Source organism: Panthera uncia, unplaced genomic scaffold (assembly GCF_023721935.1).
Source record: "Panthera uncia isolate 11264 unplaced genomic scaffold, Puncia_PCG_1.0 HiC_scaffold_1833, whole genome shotgun sequence".
In the NCBI taxonomy this organism is placed as follows: Eukaryota; Metazoa; Chordata; class Mammalia; order Carnivora; family Felidae; genus Panthera; species Panthera uncia.
The window spans coordinates 1-15,427 of NW_026058507.1; the positions used below are offsets into that span (position 1 = coordinate 1).

General features: G+C 50.2%; 2 protein-coding genes across 4 annotated transcripts; one reads left to right on the top strand and one right to left on the bottom strand.

Moving 5' to 3' along the window:
* Nucleotides 1–66: 66 nt before the first annotated feature.
* Nucleotides 67–11,270, bottom strand: LOC125917431 (kinesin light chain 4-like). Of its 3 annotated transcripts, XM_049623632.1 has the most exons (13): nt 11,096–11,270; nt 10,177–11,002; nt 9,199–9,481; nt 7,528–7,758; nt 5,568–5,649; nt 4,755–4,965; nt 4,193–4,280; nt 2,486–2,587; nt 2,087–2,260; nt 1,681–1,780; nt 1,419–1,471; nt 1,137–1,207; nt 67–976 (listed from the first exon to the last, which is right to left on the bottom strand). In XM_049623632.1, the coding sequence occupies exons 3-13, from the start codon at nt 9,454–9,456 to the stop codon at nt 586–588; spliced, it is 1,761 nt and encodes a 586-aa protein (XP_049479589.1). In that variant the 5' UTR covers nt 9,457–9,481; nt 10,177–11,002; nt 11,096–11,270; the 3' UTR covers nt 67–585. The 3 variants fall into 3 exon arrangements, with proteins under 3 accessions (XP_049479589.1, XP_049479587.1, XP_049479588.1); XM_049623630.1 differs by having other exon boundaries at nt 10,177–11,270; XM_049623631.1 differs by lacking the exon at nt 10,177–11,002 and having other exon boundaries at nt 68–976.
* A 69-nt stretch (nt 11,271–11,339) lies between these two features.
* On the top strand, nt 11,340–15,325 carry LOC125917432 (39S ribosomal protein L2, mitochondrial). Its single transcript, XM_049623633.1, has 7 exons — nt 11,340–11,517; nt 12,784–12,952; nt 13,790–13,931; nt 14,044–14,159; nt 14,236–14,346; nt 14,649–14,722; nt 15,076–15,325. The coding sequence occupies exons 1-7, from the start codon at nt 11,422–11,424 to the stop codon at nt 15,286–15,288; spliced, it is 921 nt and encodes a 306-aa protein (XP_049479590.1). The 5' UTR covers nt 11,340–11,421; the 3' UTR covers nt 15,289–15,325.
* The last annotated feature ends 102 nt before the right edge of the window (nt 15,326–15,427 follow it).

The window sequence follows — 15,427 nt, forward strand, 5'->3', positions numbered from 1 at the left end:
CAGAGCCTGCTTGGGATTCTCTTTTTCTTTCTGCCCCTCCCCCCCCCACACTCTCTCAAAATAAATAAATAAACTTTAAAAGAAAAAAAATACTAATGAGGGGTGCCTGGGTGGCTCAGTCGGTCATGATCTCAGGTCGACATCAGCTCAGGTCATGATCTTGCGCTCTGTGAGTTCAAGCCCCACCTGGGGCTCTGTGCTGACAGCTTGGAGGCTGGAGCCTGCTTCAGATTCTGTGTCTCCCTCTCTCTCTGCCCCTCCCCTGCTTGCACTCTGTCTCTCTCATTCTCAAAAATAAACACTAAAAAATTTTTTTTTAAAAACACACTAATGGGTCACAACCCACAATTTGAGAAACTCTGACTTTGGGCTCCCCTCAACCTCAACTCCCTCACTCACACCACCTATGCCCCTCCTCAGTAGATTCTTCAAATTGTGAAAGGACATGGTTTCCTTTTTTTTTCTTTTCCCTAAGTCTGCTTTTTTTCCCAAACAGACTCTGTGCTGTCAACACAGAGCCCATCGCAGGGCTCGATCATATGAACTGTGAGATCATGACCTGAGCCAAAACCAAGAGTTAGACACTCAACCAACTGAGCCACCCAGGCGCCCCACACAGCTTCCCTCACAATAGTCCCATTTAGTGATATGAACCTCGAACTTGGAGTCCTGACCATAAAGGGCAGGTGAAAGGGTGAGAACACACTTAAAAATAACCACAGTCACAGAGTGTCTCACCTTCCTTTCCTCGGCTTCCTCCTCAGCCTCTCCTCTTAATCTTCTGAGATTCACAAGAAGTGTCAGTGGTCCCCCATCCCCAGGGCCTACCTTCCGGACCTCCTTCCCTATCCCCTCCTGGTCACTGACCTGTTTCTGGGAGCGCAGGGCACATTCTTCTAGGGTCTCGGCTGCCTCCAGCTTTCCCTGGCGCCTGTACAGAGCTCCTAGGTTTCTCAGAGTGGTGTTTACTGTGGGGCTGTGGGAAGGAAGTAAAGATGGATTCAGAAAAGAAACGAGAGAGAGAGAAGGGGCAGAGCTAAGGCCAACGCAAGGTCAAAGGGAAGAAGGGAAAAGGCCCCAGAGGCCAGGATCAGGTCTCGGATGGAGGCCAAGACAGCTTCTCCGTGGCAGCTCACCTGCTCACTTTGCAAGCCTTGTACCAGCCTCCATACTCAGTATAGGGTGTGCCGCCCTCTCGGTGCCGGCTCTGCAGAACAGAGGGGAGGGGAAGCCAGAGATGAAAGCACAGGGATGCTGGCGTGCACGCAGCTCGGTGCAGGCTGGGCTGCCCAGATGGAAGGCACCCTGCATCTGTGGCTGGTGCTCAGGTGGGAAGTAAGTCAGGCGCTGGGCTAGTGCAAGGAGTAAGCCAGAGGCCCTGGCAGCCTCGGGCTCCCCAGGATGGGCCCCGCACTCACTTTGCTCATTTCCTCCCGCTCCTCTGCATGCATCCAGATGGGCTTGTGGTCATCTAGGGGTACACAGGATGGAGTGGTAAGGTTAGAGAACAGAGCTAGACAGTATGGGGGGAGCCAGGACCCAGACACCCAGCAGTTGGACTAAAGCTGGACTAAAGGGGTTTGGCTCTGCCTGGGAACCACTAGGGCCTAACCCCCCACCTGTGGTCTGCATTTCTTTTCCACCCTTCAGCTCCCCCTCTCCCCGGGGCCAACCACTCACCGTCCACAGACCCAAACTCCTGCAGGTGGGCCCGGGTCAGGATCTCTTTGTAGAGTGTCTCAGCCTCAGCATATTTGCCCTGTTTCAAGTAACAGGAAGCCTGCAGGCAGAAAGGCAAAAACACAGGACAGAGACAAAGTCTCAGCAGGGCTCAGGGATTTCCACTTCTTGGTCTCTTTATGACCTTCCCCAGAGATCCTCTTCACACTTCCTTTTCTAGCTGCAGGGTCAAGGGTGTTCTCATTCCACTCCCAGGAGGTTAGGGGACTTCGCCTTCCCACTGGAATGAGGCAGATCCCTCAGCCCAAAGTCAGCCCCAGACACACAAAGATGACAAGGTTCGTGTACCACAGTATGGTGCTCTCCCTTCCCCGCTCTCCAAGGACTTCATCCCTTCCTCCCTCACCAGGTTGTTCTTGGTCCGGGCTACATTAGGGTTGTCCGGCCCCAGCTGCCCCTCATAGATGGCCAGTGCCCGCCGGTAATAGCGCTCCACGGCCTCGTACTTGCCCTGGTTTTGGCACAACAGGGCCAGGTTGTTCAGCTGCTTTGCCACATCTGGGTGGTCAGTGCCTAGGACCTGGAGGGGAGTAAAGGAGTGAAAGATGGCTAATGACTGTGGGGGGGGGGGGTGCGTATAATCGTGTGTGCACATGCCTACCTGGGGAGCAAGGGAGAGGAAATGACAGGAGGGAAGAGGCAGAGATGGGGGGTTGAGAAAAGAAGTGACTGAGGAGGGTAATCTGGAAGAGAGATGATGGAGGAAGGGTCACCCCAGCAGGGAACAGTGAGCGAGCACAGGCACCTTTTCTCGAATCTCCAGTGCACGTTGGCACAGTGGCTCTGCCTCCTTGTATTTGCCCCTCTTGCCATAGAGCACAGCCAGATTGTTGAGTGTGGCAGCCACCTAGGAAGACAGGCCCGTCCTCTCAGCATCGGTGCTTTCAGGGACCTGGAACATTGGAGTTCCTCCTCCTCCCGCACAACAGGGCCCCACACTGCACAACTCCCAAGAGAATTGGACTCTGCTGTCTCCTAGCCAGAGGCGACAGCGGGGAGAAGCAACTGAACTGGAGGTTCTGAGGTCCTCTCTGGGAGTGGCATCGCCCTCTAGGGGGATTTTTAGATATTTCTGTAGGTGAGGTTTTGTAGGGTTTTTGGTTGCCATAAAGATTGGGGGCACTATTATCTGTGGGAAGCCAAGGATGTTCAGCGCGTGTGGGACAGCTCTGTTAACTTTGGAATGTCCTCCCAGACAGTCAAACGCTGTAAGCTGTTGACACTTAGCGAGATATCAAGATAGGAGCTATGTTTTCCGAGTGACATCATCTGTGCCTATCACATGTTGTAACATAGGCAATTATTTTCACACAGCGCATTTGCAAAAATACCTTCTCATTTTCTCCACTGTTACAATTGATCATTTGTCTTGGCATGTTATCCCTACTTAAGGTTATTTCTCTCTTTTTCTTATCATGTACGAATAAATCTGGCCTGTTGTTAGTCTAACACTGGATCTTAGTCTCGTACCCATCAATACTTCTGCTCTGTCATTTTTTAAAAAATTTTATTTATCTATGTTTTTAGTAATCTCTACACCCAATGTGGGGCATAGGCCTCAAGATCAAGAGTTGCATGCTTTTCTGACTGAGCCAGCCAGGCACCCCTGCTCTGTCATTTTTTTAGTACTTCTTATATAAAATGTCTTACTGGTCTTATACTTTTTCTAAATCTAAAGTTATACATTATATTAGTTATAGGTAAATCATATAGTATGTTTTCTTGCATGGTTGTACTCAGTAAAACTGTTACCATGTTACATTTTCATTTCATTGTGACGTATACTATATATTATTTTATTGTAAGTTACTTTCCTCATTCCATTTTTTTTTAAGTTTATTTATTTCTTTTGAGAGAGAGAGAGAAAGAGCACGTGTGCACATGTGGGAGAGGGACAGAGAGAGAGAAAGGGAGAATCCCAAGCAGGCTCCGCATAGAGCCCTATGTGGCCCAATCTCACTCAATACTTTTTGGAATTGTATGTGTAGGTCAGTTATAGCATCTATGAATTATGCTTCAGGAAAATACTTGTTATAAGATGGAGTCATTGGGGGGCGCCTGGGTGGCTCAGTCTGTTGAGCATCTGACTTTGGCTCAGGTCATGATCTCACAGTTTGTGGTTCGAGCCCCACGTCAGGCTCTGTGCTGATGGCTCAGAGCCTGGAGTCTGCTTCCGATTCTGTATCTCCCCCTCTCTCTGCCCCTCCCCCTGCTCACGCTCTGTCTCACTCTCTCAAAAATAAATAAACATTAAAAAAAATTAAAAAAAAAAAAAGATCAAGTCATTGGGTCTCAGAGAGTTGAGAACCACTGGCCTTAGCAGAGAGTCCTGGAAGAATGGAGCCCTCATGCCTCTACCCTGAGCACCCCTAGTGAGTGGGCTGAGGGCAGCAGATAAACAAACTAAGGGAAGCCAAAATAGCATGGAGCAAGGAGGACAAGGAATACTGACTGCAGGGTGGTCCCGGCCCAGGGTGCTCTCCCGGATGCTGAGGGCATCATTCAGCAGGTGGGCAGCTTCCTTATACTTATTCTGGTCCCTGGAAGAGGAGAGAAGTAACAAGGGGTTACCCCGAACTCTGACCCAAGCCATCTTCTTCCTTCCTTCCCTTTAGGAATACGGAGGTACATTTAGGGATTGGGGCCCCCATGAGGAGACAGGAAGCCTGGGGTAAGCAGCGAGAGCTCACCAACACACCTATCCTTGGATGCAGAACACTGCCACACCAAGTGGAGACAAGCTATAGGATGCAAGAGATGGAAAAAGAGGGAAAGAGACCCTCCCCAAAGGAGAGAATGGAGAAGCAAAGAGCCTGAGAGATGAGTGTCTCTGAGGTCAAGGGCTCAGGTACAGAAAGAACAAGAGTGCTGGTGCAAGAGAAGGCCCCTACTGGGTCACTTAGGAGACCCAGCAGTGAGAAGAGGTACCCTGTGGAGAGGAGGAATGGGAGCCAAAGGTGGCTCAACGTGGGAATCTGGAGGCTGATTTGGGAGAGGAAGAGGCCAGGACTCACCGATACACCAAAGCAAGGATGTTGAGCATGGTCGCGACATCAGGGTGGCCGCGGCCAGATGTGCGCTCCAAGTCCTCCAGTGCCTGCTTGCAGAGAGGCACAGCCACCTCATAGCGACCCTGGGCAGCATACTGGATCACCAAGTTGTGCAGTGTCCGTAACCTCGCCGGGATCTCGTATCCGCTGTGCTGGGCACCCTGGCCACGGGACACTAACCATCGCAGACATTGAACAGGAGACTTCCTCAGGGCACTCTTCTTCTCCCCTTTGCCGTCTGTCCTCTCCATGTCTTGTTGCGTGCCTGTGCCCACCCCTCACCAGGCCTTCCCCTAAGACCCACCTCAACCTGCTATTCCTTTGCCCACTCCCTTCTACCTGGGCCCCTCACAAACCAACTTGTTCACCCACTAATTCATTCATTCGAAAAAACTTACTCAACCAGGATAAGCCAGGGGCTGTGTCAGGGATACAAAAATAAGACCTGGTTCTTTCCCTTGAGGAGTTCATGCTCTTCCATGACTCCAGGGTCATTATGCCATTCGACTATGAGCTCCTTACTGGCAAGAACTTCATCACTCTCAACTTGGTATCCCTAGTGCCTACCATAGTGCCCAGTACACATGAAGTGTTTAAGTGTTGATGAATAATGGGGAGGCTGAGGAAATCAAAGCACTAGCCCAGTCCCTGCCCTATATCCAGGGAAAGTGCAGAACCTATTTCTGGAAGGTGAGCATCCTGTATGCAAGGCAGGCCACAGCTGGGACCAGCCCTCTGCTGCCCCCCTTCACCCTCCAGCTCCAGAGGCAGACTCACAGCCATTGCTGGGGTCTTCTTCCTCCTCATTGGGGAAGAGATCATCCAGGGAATCCTTGGTGGCATCACCCTCCTTCTCTTCCTGGAAGGGAAGAAGCAACATGTCTAGGCCAAGATATCCCCAAGCAGCCTCTTCAGGGCCTCTCTAACCCATGAAATCACTGACAGGTGAGAAGACCCTTGTTCATGTCTCTGCCCCTGGGAAGGCCAGCATCTGTCCGCCAATCTCATACTGCTCTTGTCTGTAAATCTCCTTCCTTCACATTAAGAGCTTTCTAAGTATCCTCATTCTTTAGCCTCCACCCCTCTCCTCCTCAACTCTTGTAATTATAGCCCAGTGCTGATCCCTGTGTGTTTACACTGATTATATGTCTGTCCTGTCTTTCCTGAGGGCAAGGAGTGTGTCTGATCTTATTGACACGTACTCAAAGGGTCGAGCTCAGCCTTGTGCCCTTCAACTGCTACCACTCACTCTGGACTTAGTGCTCAACCCTCAGTGTCTCACCTACTTCGACATGGGCAAATTTGCTTTGCCCCACCAGGCATGTTAGCCTTGTACAAACACCTCCAACCCTCCCACCCAGACTCACCAATGTGTCTGTCCCTTGCAAATCATCCTACTTCCCTGGGACAGGCCAGCTTTCTAGTCCTGGAGTCTTATATATGACACATACCCAACCTTAGTCTAGAAAGCTCCTCCCTCCCCCTCATCATCATCCATCAAAATCCAGCCCAACTCCTAACCTGTTCAGCTAAAAAATCCAACCTTAATCTTACCTATCCATCCCTGTACCCCATCTGTGAATCCTTCTCAGGCCATTCCAGCCCCCACAAACCAATCTTAGAATTCTTCCCATACTGACAACCATTCACCCAGCACTGAGCATTTGCTCCTTTATGTTGTCACATATGTGTTCTCATGTGTAAGCCTTGACCCTACAGCTATATTATAGGCTTGAGAAGGCAGAACTCTCTCTTATAGTTCTTTTTTTTCCAATCTTTTTTTAAAAAGTGTTTATTTAGGGGCGCCTGGGTGGCTCAGTTGGTTAAGCGTGCAACTTCGGCTCAGGTCATCATCTTACAGCTCGTGAGTTCAAGCCCTGCATCAGGGTCTGTACTGATGGCTCAGAGCCTGGAGCCTGCTTCGGACTTCGGATTCTGTGTCTCCCTCTCTCTCTGCCCCTCCCCCGTTCGTGCTGTCTCTCTCTCTCTCCTTCAAAAATAAATAAACATAAATTTTAAAAAAATTATTAATGTTTGTCTATTTTTGAGAAAGAGAGAGTGTGGTGGGGTGGAGGGGTGGCACAGAGAGAGAGCGAAACAGAGGATCTGAAGCAGGCTCTGCACTAACCTCAGAGAGCTCAATGTGGGGCTTGAACTCATGAACCTTGAGATCATGACCTGAGCTGAAGCCAGACACTTAACCACCACTAAGCCACCCAGGTGCCCCTCTTTTATAGTTCTTTACATCTCCCTTACACACATCCTCTCACACTGACTAAGGCAGAAGGATAAATAAATGACTGTTGAGTGAGGGTTAAATTTCACACATTTTGAGAGCAAATTTTAGGAGGGTCTTCCTTGACTCTGCTATGCTTTCCCTCATTGTAGCACTTAGGATTCTGGATTGGAATTGTCCAGGTGCTTATCTGCCTTTCCCCCATCCCAAACCTGTAACTGTGAGAGCAAGAACTCTGTCTGCCTTGTTCACTGCTGCACCCCCAGCAGAGCACACAGTGCCTGGCATACATAGCTGTCATGTAATTAAATGTCGATTGAATGAGTGAATACTGTTTCCACCTTGCTGTTGTCTGGAGTTGGTGTCAGGACCTGCATCCTGCCAGGTGGGGGCAGGCTGTGCAGCACTGCTGGCCCCTACACCAGATGGAACAACCGCCCCCAGGTCCATAGTGACTCCCAGCTGTCTGCCCCGAAGCCAGCCTTGCCTGTGCATGCTTACCGCGGTGTGCCCGTCCTCGTCATACTGTCGCAGCTGCCCCAGGAACTCCAGGTGCTTCTTTTCCTCCTCCAGCTGAGCCACAGCCTGTTCACTACGCTGCAGCCGCTGCTGGGTGCCCGCCAGCTCGTCCCGGAGCCACTGGTTCTCCTGACACAGCCGCCGTACCTGAGCCCGCAGTTTCTGTTTCTCCGACTCCACTGTGCTCAGGTGGCTGGCCAAAGCCAGCATCACCTAGATGGGCACATCCTGTAAGTGCCAACTCTGGATCGGAATGTCGGGGATAAGTGGAAGGGGAGCCTACTGGGAGGCAGCAAAACTGGCAGGAGCCAGGAGGCGGGACTGAGTAGCAATAGCTCTACCCTCAAAATATACCCTGAATCCAATCTCTCACCAGCTCCATAGCCACCACCCTGGGCCAGGCCACCATCAGTTCCCATCTGGATGACTACAATAGCCTCCTCACAAGCCTCTGTTTCTGCCCTTTTCACTTAGGCTCTGTTCTCAACCCAGCAGCCAGATGATCCTTTTATTTTTTTTTAATGTTGCTTTATTTTATTTTGAGAGAGGAAGAGAGACAGAGAGAGAATTTCCCAAATAGTCTCCGTGTTGATAGTGGAGATCTCACAAACCATGAGATCATGACCTGAAATCAAGAGTCAATGCTTAACCGACTGAACCACCCAGGTGCCCCAAGCCGAACCTTTTAAATGTTAAGCTAGACTTGGGACACTTGGGTGGCTCAGTCGGTTAAGCGTCCAACTTCAACTCGGGTCATGATCTCACAGTTCGTGAGTTCAAGTCCCATATCAGGCTCTGCCCTAGTGGTGCAGAGCCTGCTTGGGATTCTCTCTCTCTCTCTCTCTCTCTCTCTCTCACTCTCTCTGCCCCTTCCCTACTTGCATGCTCTCTCTCTCTCTCTCTCTCAAAATAAATTTAAAAATAAATAAATAAATAATAAAGTTATAAAAAAAATGTTAAGCTAGACCACATCACTCCTCTGCTCAATATATTCCAATAGCTTTCATCTCATTCAGAGTAAAAACAAAGTCCTTATGATGACCTTCAAGTTTCACATGATCTGTCCCTTTCTCTCCCAACCATTCTACCTCTTGTACTTCAATTTCTATTTTGCTTCACCTCATCCACTCTCCTGCAGCCACGCTGGTCCCTCATTGAACTTGTCGAGAAGGCTCCAGTTCAGGACCTTTGTATGTACCGTCCACTCTGCTTAAGATGATTTTCCCCCATTTATTGTAGGACTCATTCCCTCATCTTCAAATCTTTGCTCACATGCCACCTTTTCAGGAAGGCTTTCTTTGACCATGCTATCTAAAGGTGTATCTTCTCTCCGTACCCCCCAACCCTCTTCTCTGTTTTATTCTTACCCTTCTTTCTTAGCAATTATCACTCTGACATACAGAATGATTTACTTATTTGTGTATTGTCTGCCTCCCCCAGCTAGAATGTAAGCTCTGAGATGGCAAAGATTTTTGACTGTTGAGTTCAGTGATGTGTCTCCAGTGCCCAGAAGACTTGTGCCCGGCACAAAGAAGGGACTTAATACATGTTTACTGAATGAATGAAGGCAAACATCTAGGACAAGGAGATCCTAAATGACCCCAAAACTCCAATCAGACCCCAAAGCCACTTGCACCACCTCCTCCCTCTCACCTGGGCCTCACTCAGCCCCAGCTCGATGTTCTCCATGGAACGTCGCAGCTGCCGAGCCTTCTCATGCACCAGCCCTTCTTCATGGCCTCCTTGCTGCAGACACTCGATGGTATGGGACAGACTTTGCAGGACAGCCTGATGTTCACTGTGTAGGGCCTCCAGCCCTTGGCTCACCAGCCGGGTACTTCCCAGGATCTCCTCCTGGCTGAGCCTGTGCCCTGCAGGCTCATCCCGCTGCCCCAACACCAGGCCTGACATCTTGGCCACGGGGACCTTGCCTGGGCTGAGGAGAAACAACAGAGCTCATTGGGGGTAAAGATGAGAAAGAGAGGCTGAGTACCTTGGTTAGAGGGAGGAGACAAGAGAGAGTATGGGTGACCTTCTGGTTTAATTGGAGAGAGAGTGATCAGTGGGAAAGGAGCCTACAACACTAAACACAAAGCTAAGGGAAAGAGAGAGGGAGAGGAATCGATTTGAACGAAGAAAGACAATGGAAGGAACAAAAGTACTGACAACTAGCAGACAGATTTAGAAATTAGGAAGAGAATAGGAAGTGTTGTTGGAGAGAGAGCTTGGGTCAGGAATAGGAAAAGGAATCAGATGGGAGACGGCATTATAGGAAACACAGAGGGTGTCTGGAGAAAGCTGCAAAGGAAACAGGGTTAAAGCAAACAGGAGATATAAAGAAAATGGTGCAGAGGTTTCAAAAAATAGAAACCATACAGGTTTCAAAGTTACAGGGAAGAGAGAGAAGAAGGAAAAAAGGCACCTTCATTGCACGACCCAGATGAGAGGGGCCCAGAAAGCTCCAGGTCTTCAGACTGCGCCACCCACAGAGCTAAGGCCAGCATCTCCAAACCCGGTAAACTCTGCCTCTCCCCACTAGGCCTTCAGCCCATACTTCCCACCCTCCAGGTGTCAGGCTCTTTTCCTACTTCCTCAAAAGAGCCTTGTTTCTCATCTTTGAAGTCCTCTTACCAGTAGGTACACAGAGCAGAACCCTCGGCTGTGGCGCTCAGGCCAGAGCCCGGAAAAAACTCTTTCAGTAGCCAGGGACTCACAAGGATCTGCCCTGCCCAAAGTCCAGAAGTCCAGCGTTCCCACCCCTTCTCTCACCACCTCACAGCCACCCAGAGGACCTGGCACAGAGCCCTACTCAGGGCAAGCACCCTCCCTCTCTCTACCTACAGGCCTTCAAAGGCGACCAGTGTGTCCCTCTTCCTTCCCGGAGCCAACGTCCCACCCTAGGCCTGGGGAGCTATTTTCTCCCAAGAAGGGAGTGAGACTTGATCTGAGATCTGCGGCAAGGGGCGTGTCTGGGAAAGGGTGAGGAGAAAGACCTGGTCACTCCTGACCCATTCACTTTCATGGCTTTGTCTCTGTCATGACCACCTACTAACAGGCTCTGAGAGAAGTCACCTTAGGGTGCCTCTCAGACGCCTGATGATGCAGGGAAGAATGGCAGGTCTACAGAGCGGCTGCAGGGTTACAGGGAAACACTGCGCTGGGAGTTGATCTCCCCGCCTGGGAAAGCGGTCGGAGAAGTGACCCAGCCTGTCGACCTGCCCTGGGGCCCAGGGTGGGGACAGAATGAGATGGGCGGGGGCGCGGGGGAGAGGTGCGGGTGGGCGGCGGAGGTCCGCGTCACGAGCGAAGACCCAGGGACCTGAGAATCCCGAGGTCGATGAGTCCGTCGGTAGAGCAGGGGGCGGGGCAGGCCGTCTGTCTGTCTGTCTGGACGCCGAGGGGCGGGAAGAATCGCGGGGGGGCGGAGTTTTTCAGTCTGTCTGGACTTGTGTGAGATCTGCTGGTGGGGGGTTGTTCATCTGTCGTGGAGTGCGGAAAAGAAGTAGCGGGACCCCAAGCCTCAGTCCCGGAGGTACCCTCACGGACTCACCCGCAGTCTGTCGGTCTGGCTGCCGCCCTTGCCGGTACTGCCCCTTTAAATTCATCATGGCTGCCGCTCGAGGTAATTGTTTTGACGGCTCCCGGGGGCGGAGCGGACTTCTCAGTCACGCGACCTAAGGGTCGCCCGTGGATTGGCTTCGACCACGCGCATGGAGGAAAGGAGGTGTGTATTCACCTTGGTCTCGGGTTGTCTGCCCACCTCATTACGTCATGAGAGCGACGGCACAGGGATTTGTTAGCGTCATCTAAAGGCGCCAGGCGGCCTGGCTAAAAGAAACGGTGGTGTGCTGAACCCCGCGGAGCTTGGCTATCGTCATGGCCCTAAGGGTACTGACTCGCGCTATGGGCTCACTGAGCCTGACGCCCCCGGCCGTCGCCACCCTTAGCTCGAGCCTGCTCCCGTCCGCCCAGGTAATCCACCCTATCTCGGAATGAGGCTGTTCCTATTCGGGCCGCCGGAGTGGGCACCCTGGGATGGGAGACGGAGAATGCGAGTCTGGTCAGGAGTCACGCCGGCCTGGGACGTTGGATAAGTCACTCTCAGCCTCAGCTTTCTCTTCTCTAATTGTGGCTGTTCCACAGGGTCACGGGATTCCTCGGACGAGATATTGGAGGTGAAAGTATCTTACAGATAACTGTACAGATTTCAATAATAACTGACGTTGAGTGTCAGTCATAAGCCAAGCATAAGTAATAGATGTTTTAAATAAATGAACTCCTAGGGCGCCTGAGTGGCTCAGTCTGTTAAGCATCCGAATTCGGCTCGGGTCGTGATCTCATGGGGGCTCGCTGCTGACAGCGCGGAGCCCGCTTGGGATCCTCTCTGTCTCTCTGCCCCTCCCCTGCTTGTGCGCACTCTCCCTCTCTCTCAAAAATAACTCCTTGCAACCACTGTATAAGGTAATTATCATTACCATTTTACGTATGAGAAAATTGATCAGCAGTCCAAGGTCATACATCAACTGTTGGAGCTACACAGTCTGGCTTCAAAGCCTGGTCTCTTAAACCATTAAAGACAAGTTATTGCTGAGATCAGAGAATGCAGGGCAAGATAGCAATATTAGGAGGCTAAGGTAAAGGTATCCTCAAAGTTCCTGGTGGGCAATTGGTGAGTCACAGAAAAGAGAAGTTGTAACTCTTGTTCCTCTGGCCCTTTCTGGGTGATGGTAGAGTTTGGCAGATGTATACTAAAAATCAAAACCAAACCAACCTACTCTGTGAAATGCTGGGAATACAGCAGGGAACAAGACAGAAATGACCCTTCCCCTCCATTCACATCTGAAATACTCCCAGAAACATAAATTCGGAGGGGCAAAAGGCATTGGTGCTGATGGTGGCACATGGATATGGGAAAGTTACCAGCTTTGGAGAAGGGAGTTGTTTAGGGAAGGAAGAGTTTCCCACAGAAGGAGAGGTTTGAGCCAAATTTGGAAGGAGATGCACCAAGGGGGAGAATATTCCATTGAAGAAGTACCTCAAATGAGAGATAATCAATACACATACACCTGTATAAACATTCCACCCTGGTATTTGTGCAAGGGTGAAGGGTGGAGCTTTTGGACAGCTGGTCTGGGACATTCTTAGAAGGAAGTAGGCTACTTGGTCTATTCCTTTACCCTTGGTTCTCCGATGCTTCTTCAGTTACCTTTTAAGGTAAAGAGATTTGTTTATCTCTAGGTGACAAGCAGTACCCTCCTCCAGCTGCCCTCTTCCTCATTGTTGCTCCTCTGCCGCCCAGTGCTTACGTCTGTGACCCTTAGTGCCAATTTTGTGTCCTGGAAGAGTCGTACCAAGTACACCATCACACCAGTGAAGATGAGGAAGTCTGGGGGCCGAAACCACACAGGTGAGACCAAGGGAAAAAGGATTTAAGCATTAAAGGGGAAAAACATGTTAGGATCCTAGGTCTATTTATTGAAAAGCAGAGGAATGTATTGAAAAATATGTTAGGATCCTAGGCCTATTTATTCAAAAATTTATTGGACTCCTTTTGCATGTAGTAGGTGTGTAAGAAACAAAGTATAACACAAAGCAACATGAAGGTAGTCTGTGCTCCTAAAGACTCTCTAGGTAATTAAAGAAAACCAGACATGTACATGAAGTTAATTATATTTTTCTTCATGCCTTTCAAAAATTTATGGGGTGCCTGGGTGGTTCAGTCAGTTAAGTGTCCAACTTTGGCTCAGGTCATGATCTCATGGCTTGTGAGTTCGAGCCCCGCATTGGGGCCTGTGCTAACAGCACAGAGCCTGGAGCCTACTCGGATTCTGTGTCTCCGGCTCTCTCTGCCCCTCCCACACTCATATACCCCCCCCCCCCCACCCCCCCCCACCTCAAAAAAAAATAAATATTTTATTTTTAAAAATTAAAAAAAAAAATGAAAAAAAATTTACAATAGCTGAGCACTATTTACACCACTCAATAAACTGTTAGCATTCAATAATTTGTAGAGATTTTGTCTGGAAGTTTTATGTAATTTCAATATCTTATAATTATGTTCTTATCAAGTTCCATGTAGGTGTTTCCCCACCCCCGTTTACCATTTGCTGTGCAAATTTTTTGTCATTTTCTGCTCATCTCATAATGTTGGGAAGCATTGCTCTCTGCCCAGAATGGGCCTGTTCCCACTGCTAGGAACTGATCATCTGACCTGAGTCATGTCTCTGCACTTTCCTGACCACAGGCCGAATCCAAGTGCATGGTATTGGCGGGGGCCACAAGCAACGTTATCGCATGATTGATTTTCTGCGGTTCCGGCCTGAGCTGGAAGCAAAGCCAGGACCCTTTGAGGAGAAGGTCATCGTGGTCCGCTATGATCCCTGTAGGCAAGTTTGGGATGTGAGATGATGACAGTGTAGCTGAATGACTGTTCTGTGGCTTTTCAGAAGATATAGGGCTGCCTAGATGATCTGCTCATATGTCCCTCACCCTGAACAGATCAGCAGACATAGCTCTGGTTGCTGGGGGCAGCCGGAAACGCTGGATCATTGCCACAGAAAACATGCAGGCTGGAGATATAATCCTGAACTCTGATCACATAGGCCGAATGGCAGGTAAGAGACAGCCACCAGACGTGTATGGGCTCAAAGGATGCAAGGGGTCTGGTGCTGATGAAATTCTGTCTTTTAGTTGCTGCTCGGGAAGGGGATGCACATCCTCTTGGGGCCTTGCCTGTGGGGACTCTCATCAACAACGTGGAGAGTGAGCCAGGCCGGGGGGCCCAGTATATCCGAGCTGCAGGTATGAGGAAATGAGCTGCTTGGGGGTCTTACAATTTGGAAGGCCAAAGAGTACCTGAGGTCACAATTCTCTGAACCCTTGGACTCTTATGTGGTCCACTGGCAGAGAAAAAGAAGGAAAAACAAGGAAAATGAGAATGGAGAGGTGCATGTGTCTTGACTTAAAACATTGCATGCATCCTGCTTCATTGTATCTGCTCCTAAAGGGCAAAGCAAGGGCAGGGTATGGGGTATGTCCCCCTATAAATCTGCTCCTACCTTTTCCTTTTTGGAGGGTGGCAAAGCTCCTTCTCCCTTACCCAGGGACATGTGGTGTGCTGCTACGGAAGGTGAATGGGACGGCCATCATCCAGCTGCCTTCCAAGAGACAGATGCAGGTGTGTGTGTGTGGGTACAGGTGGGAGGACCAGCAAAGGAGGAAGTTTTGGAATGTACCCTTCTTGTCCAGGATAGTTCCCAGGTGTTTTATGTTGGGAACTACCATGAGCTAGGTGTGTCCTTTTCTGCCATGTAACTAGGCATGTCCTGTCAGTTTGACACTGTAATAGACAGGGAACAATGCCTCTTGTTTTCAACTACCATAGGACCTGCCCTTAGGTTCAATTATGCTGTGGTTTTCTCCTGTCCTCTCCCTTCTCTCAGTGAGTGTAAGAAGCCTCAGAGTCATGCAGTCAACAATGTCAGGCTCTTTCCCCACGATGCATTCTCCTCTATCTGTTTTCTCTGTCAGGTTCTGGAAACGTGCATGGCAACAGTAGGCCGGGTATCCAACGTTGATCATAACAAACGGGTCATCGGCAAGGCTGGGCGGAACCGCTGGCTAGGCAAGAGGCCTTCCAGCGGGCTATGGCACCGCAAGGGGGGCTGGGCTGGCCGCAAGATTCGGCCACTGCCCCCTATGAAGAGTTACGTGAAGCTGCCCTCGGCTGCTGCCCAAAGCTGAGATCCCTGGATTCTAATAAAATCACCCCTCATTTTGAGCAGTTACTGTTTTTGGGGGGAGGGAGGATTGCACACACTAGGCCCGGAAAAAAACACCAGAGCAAACAAGGACGGGAGAGGAGAAAGGACGATATGGGGCA

Bases quoted from the DNA above. Each gene is read 5' to 3' on its own strand.
- LOC125917431 (XM_049623632.1), bottom strand. From the start codon at position 9,456: ATGTCAGGCCTGGTGTTGGGGCAGCGGGATGAGCCTGCAGGGCACAGG. The intron at 7,759-9,198 runs GTGAGAGGGAGG...GTGCCCATCTAG, and splicing joins TGGGGCTGAGTGAGGCCCAG to GTGATGCTGGCTTTGGCCAG. The intron at 5,650-7,527 runs GTAAGCATGCAC...CTTCCCTTCCAG, and splicing joins ACGAGGACGGGCACACCGCG to GAAGAGAAGGAGGGTGATGC.
- LOC125917432 (XM_049623633.1), top strand. From the start codon at position 11,422: ATGGCCCTAAGGGTACTGACTCGCGCTATGGGCTCACTGAGCCTGACG. The intron at 11,518-12,783 runs GTAATCCACCCT...GTTTATCTCTAG, and splicing joins GCCTGCTCCCGTCCGCCCAG to GTGACAAGCAGTACCCTCCT. The intron at 12,953-13,789 runs GTGAGACCAAGG...TCCTGACCACAG, and splicing joins TGGGGGCCGAAACCACACAG to GCCGAATCCAAGTGCATGGT.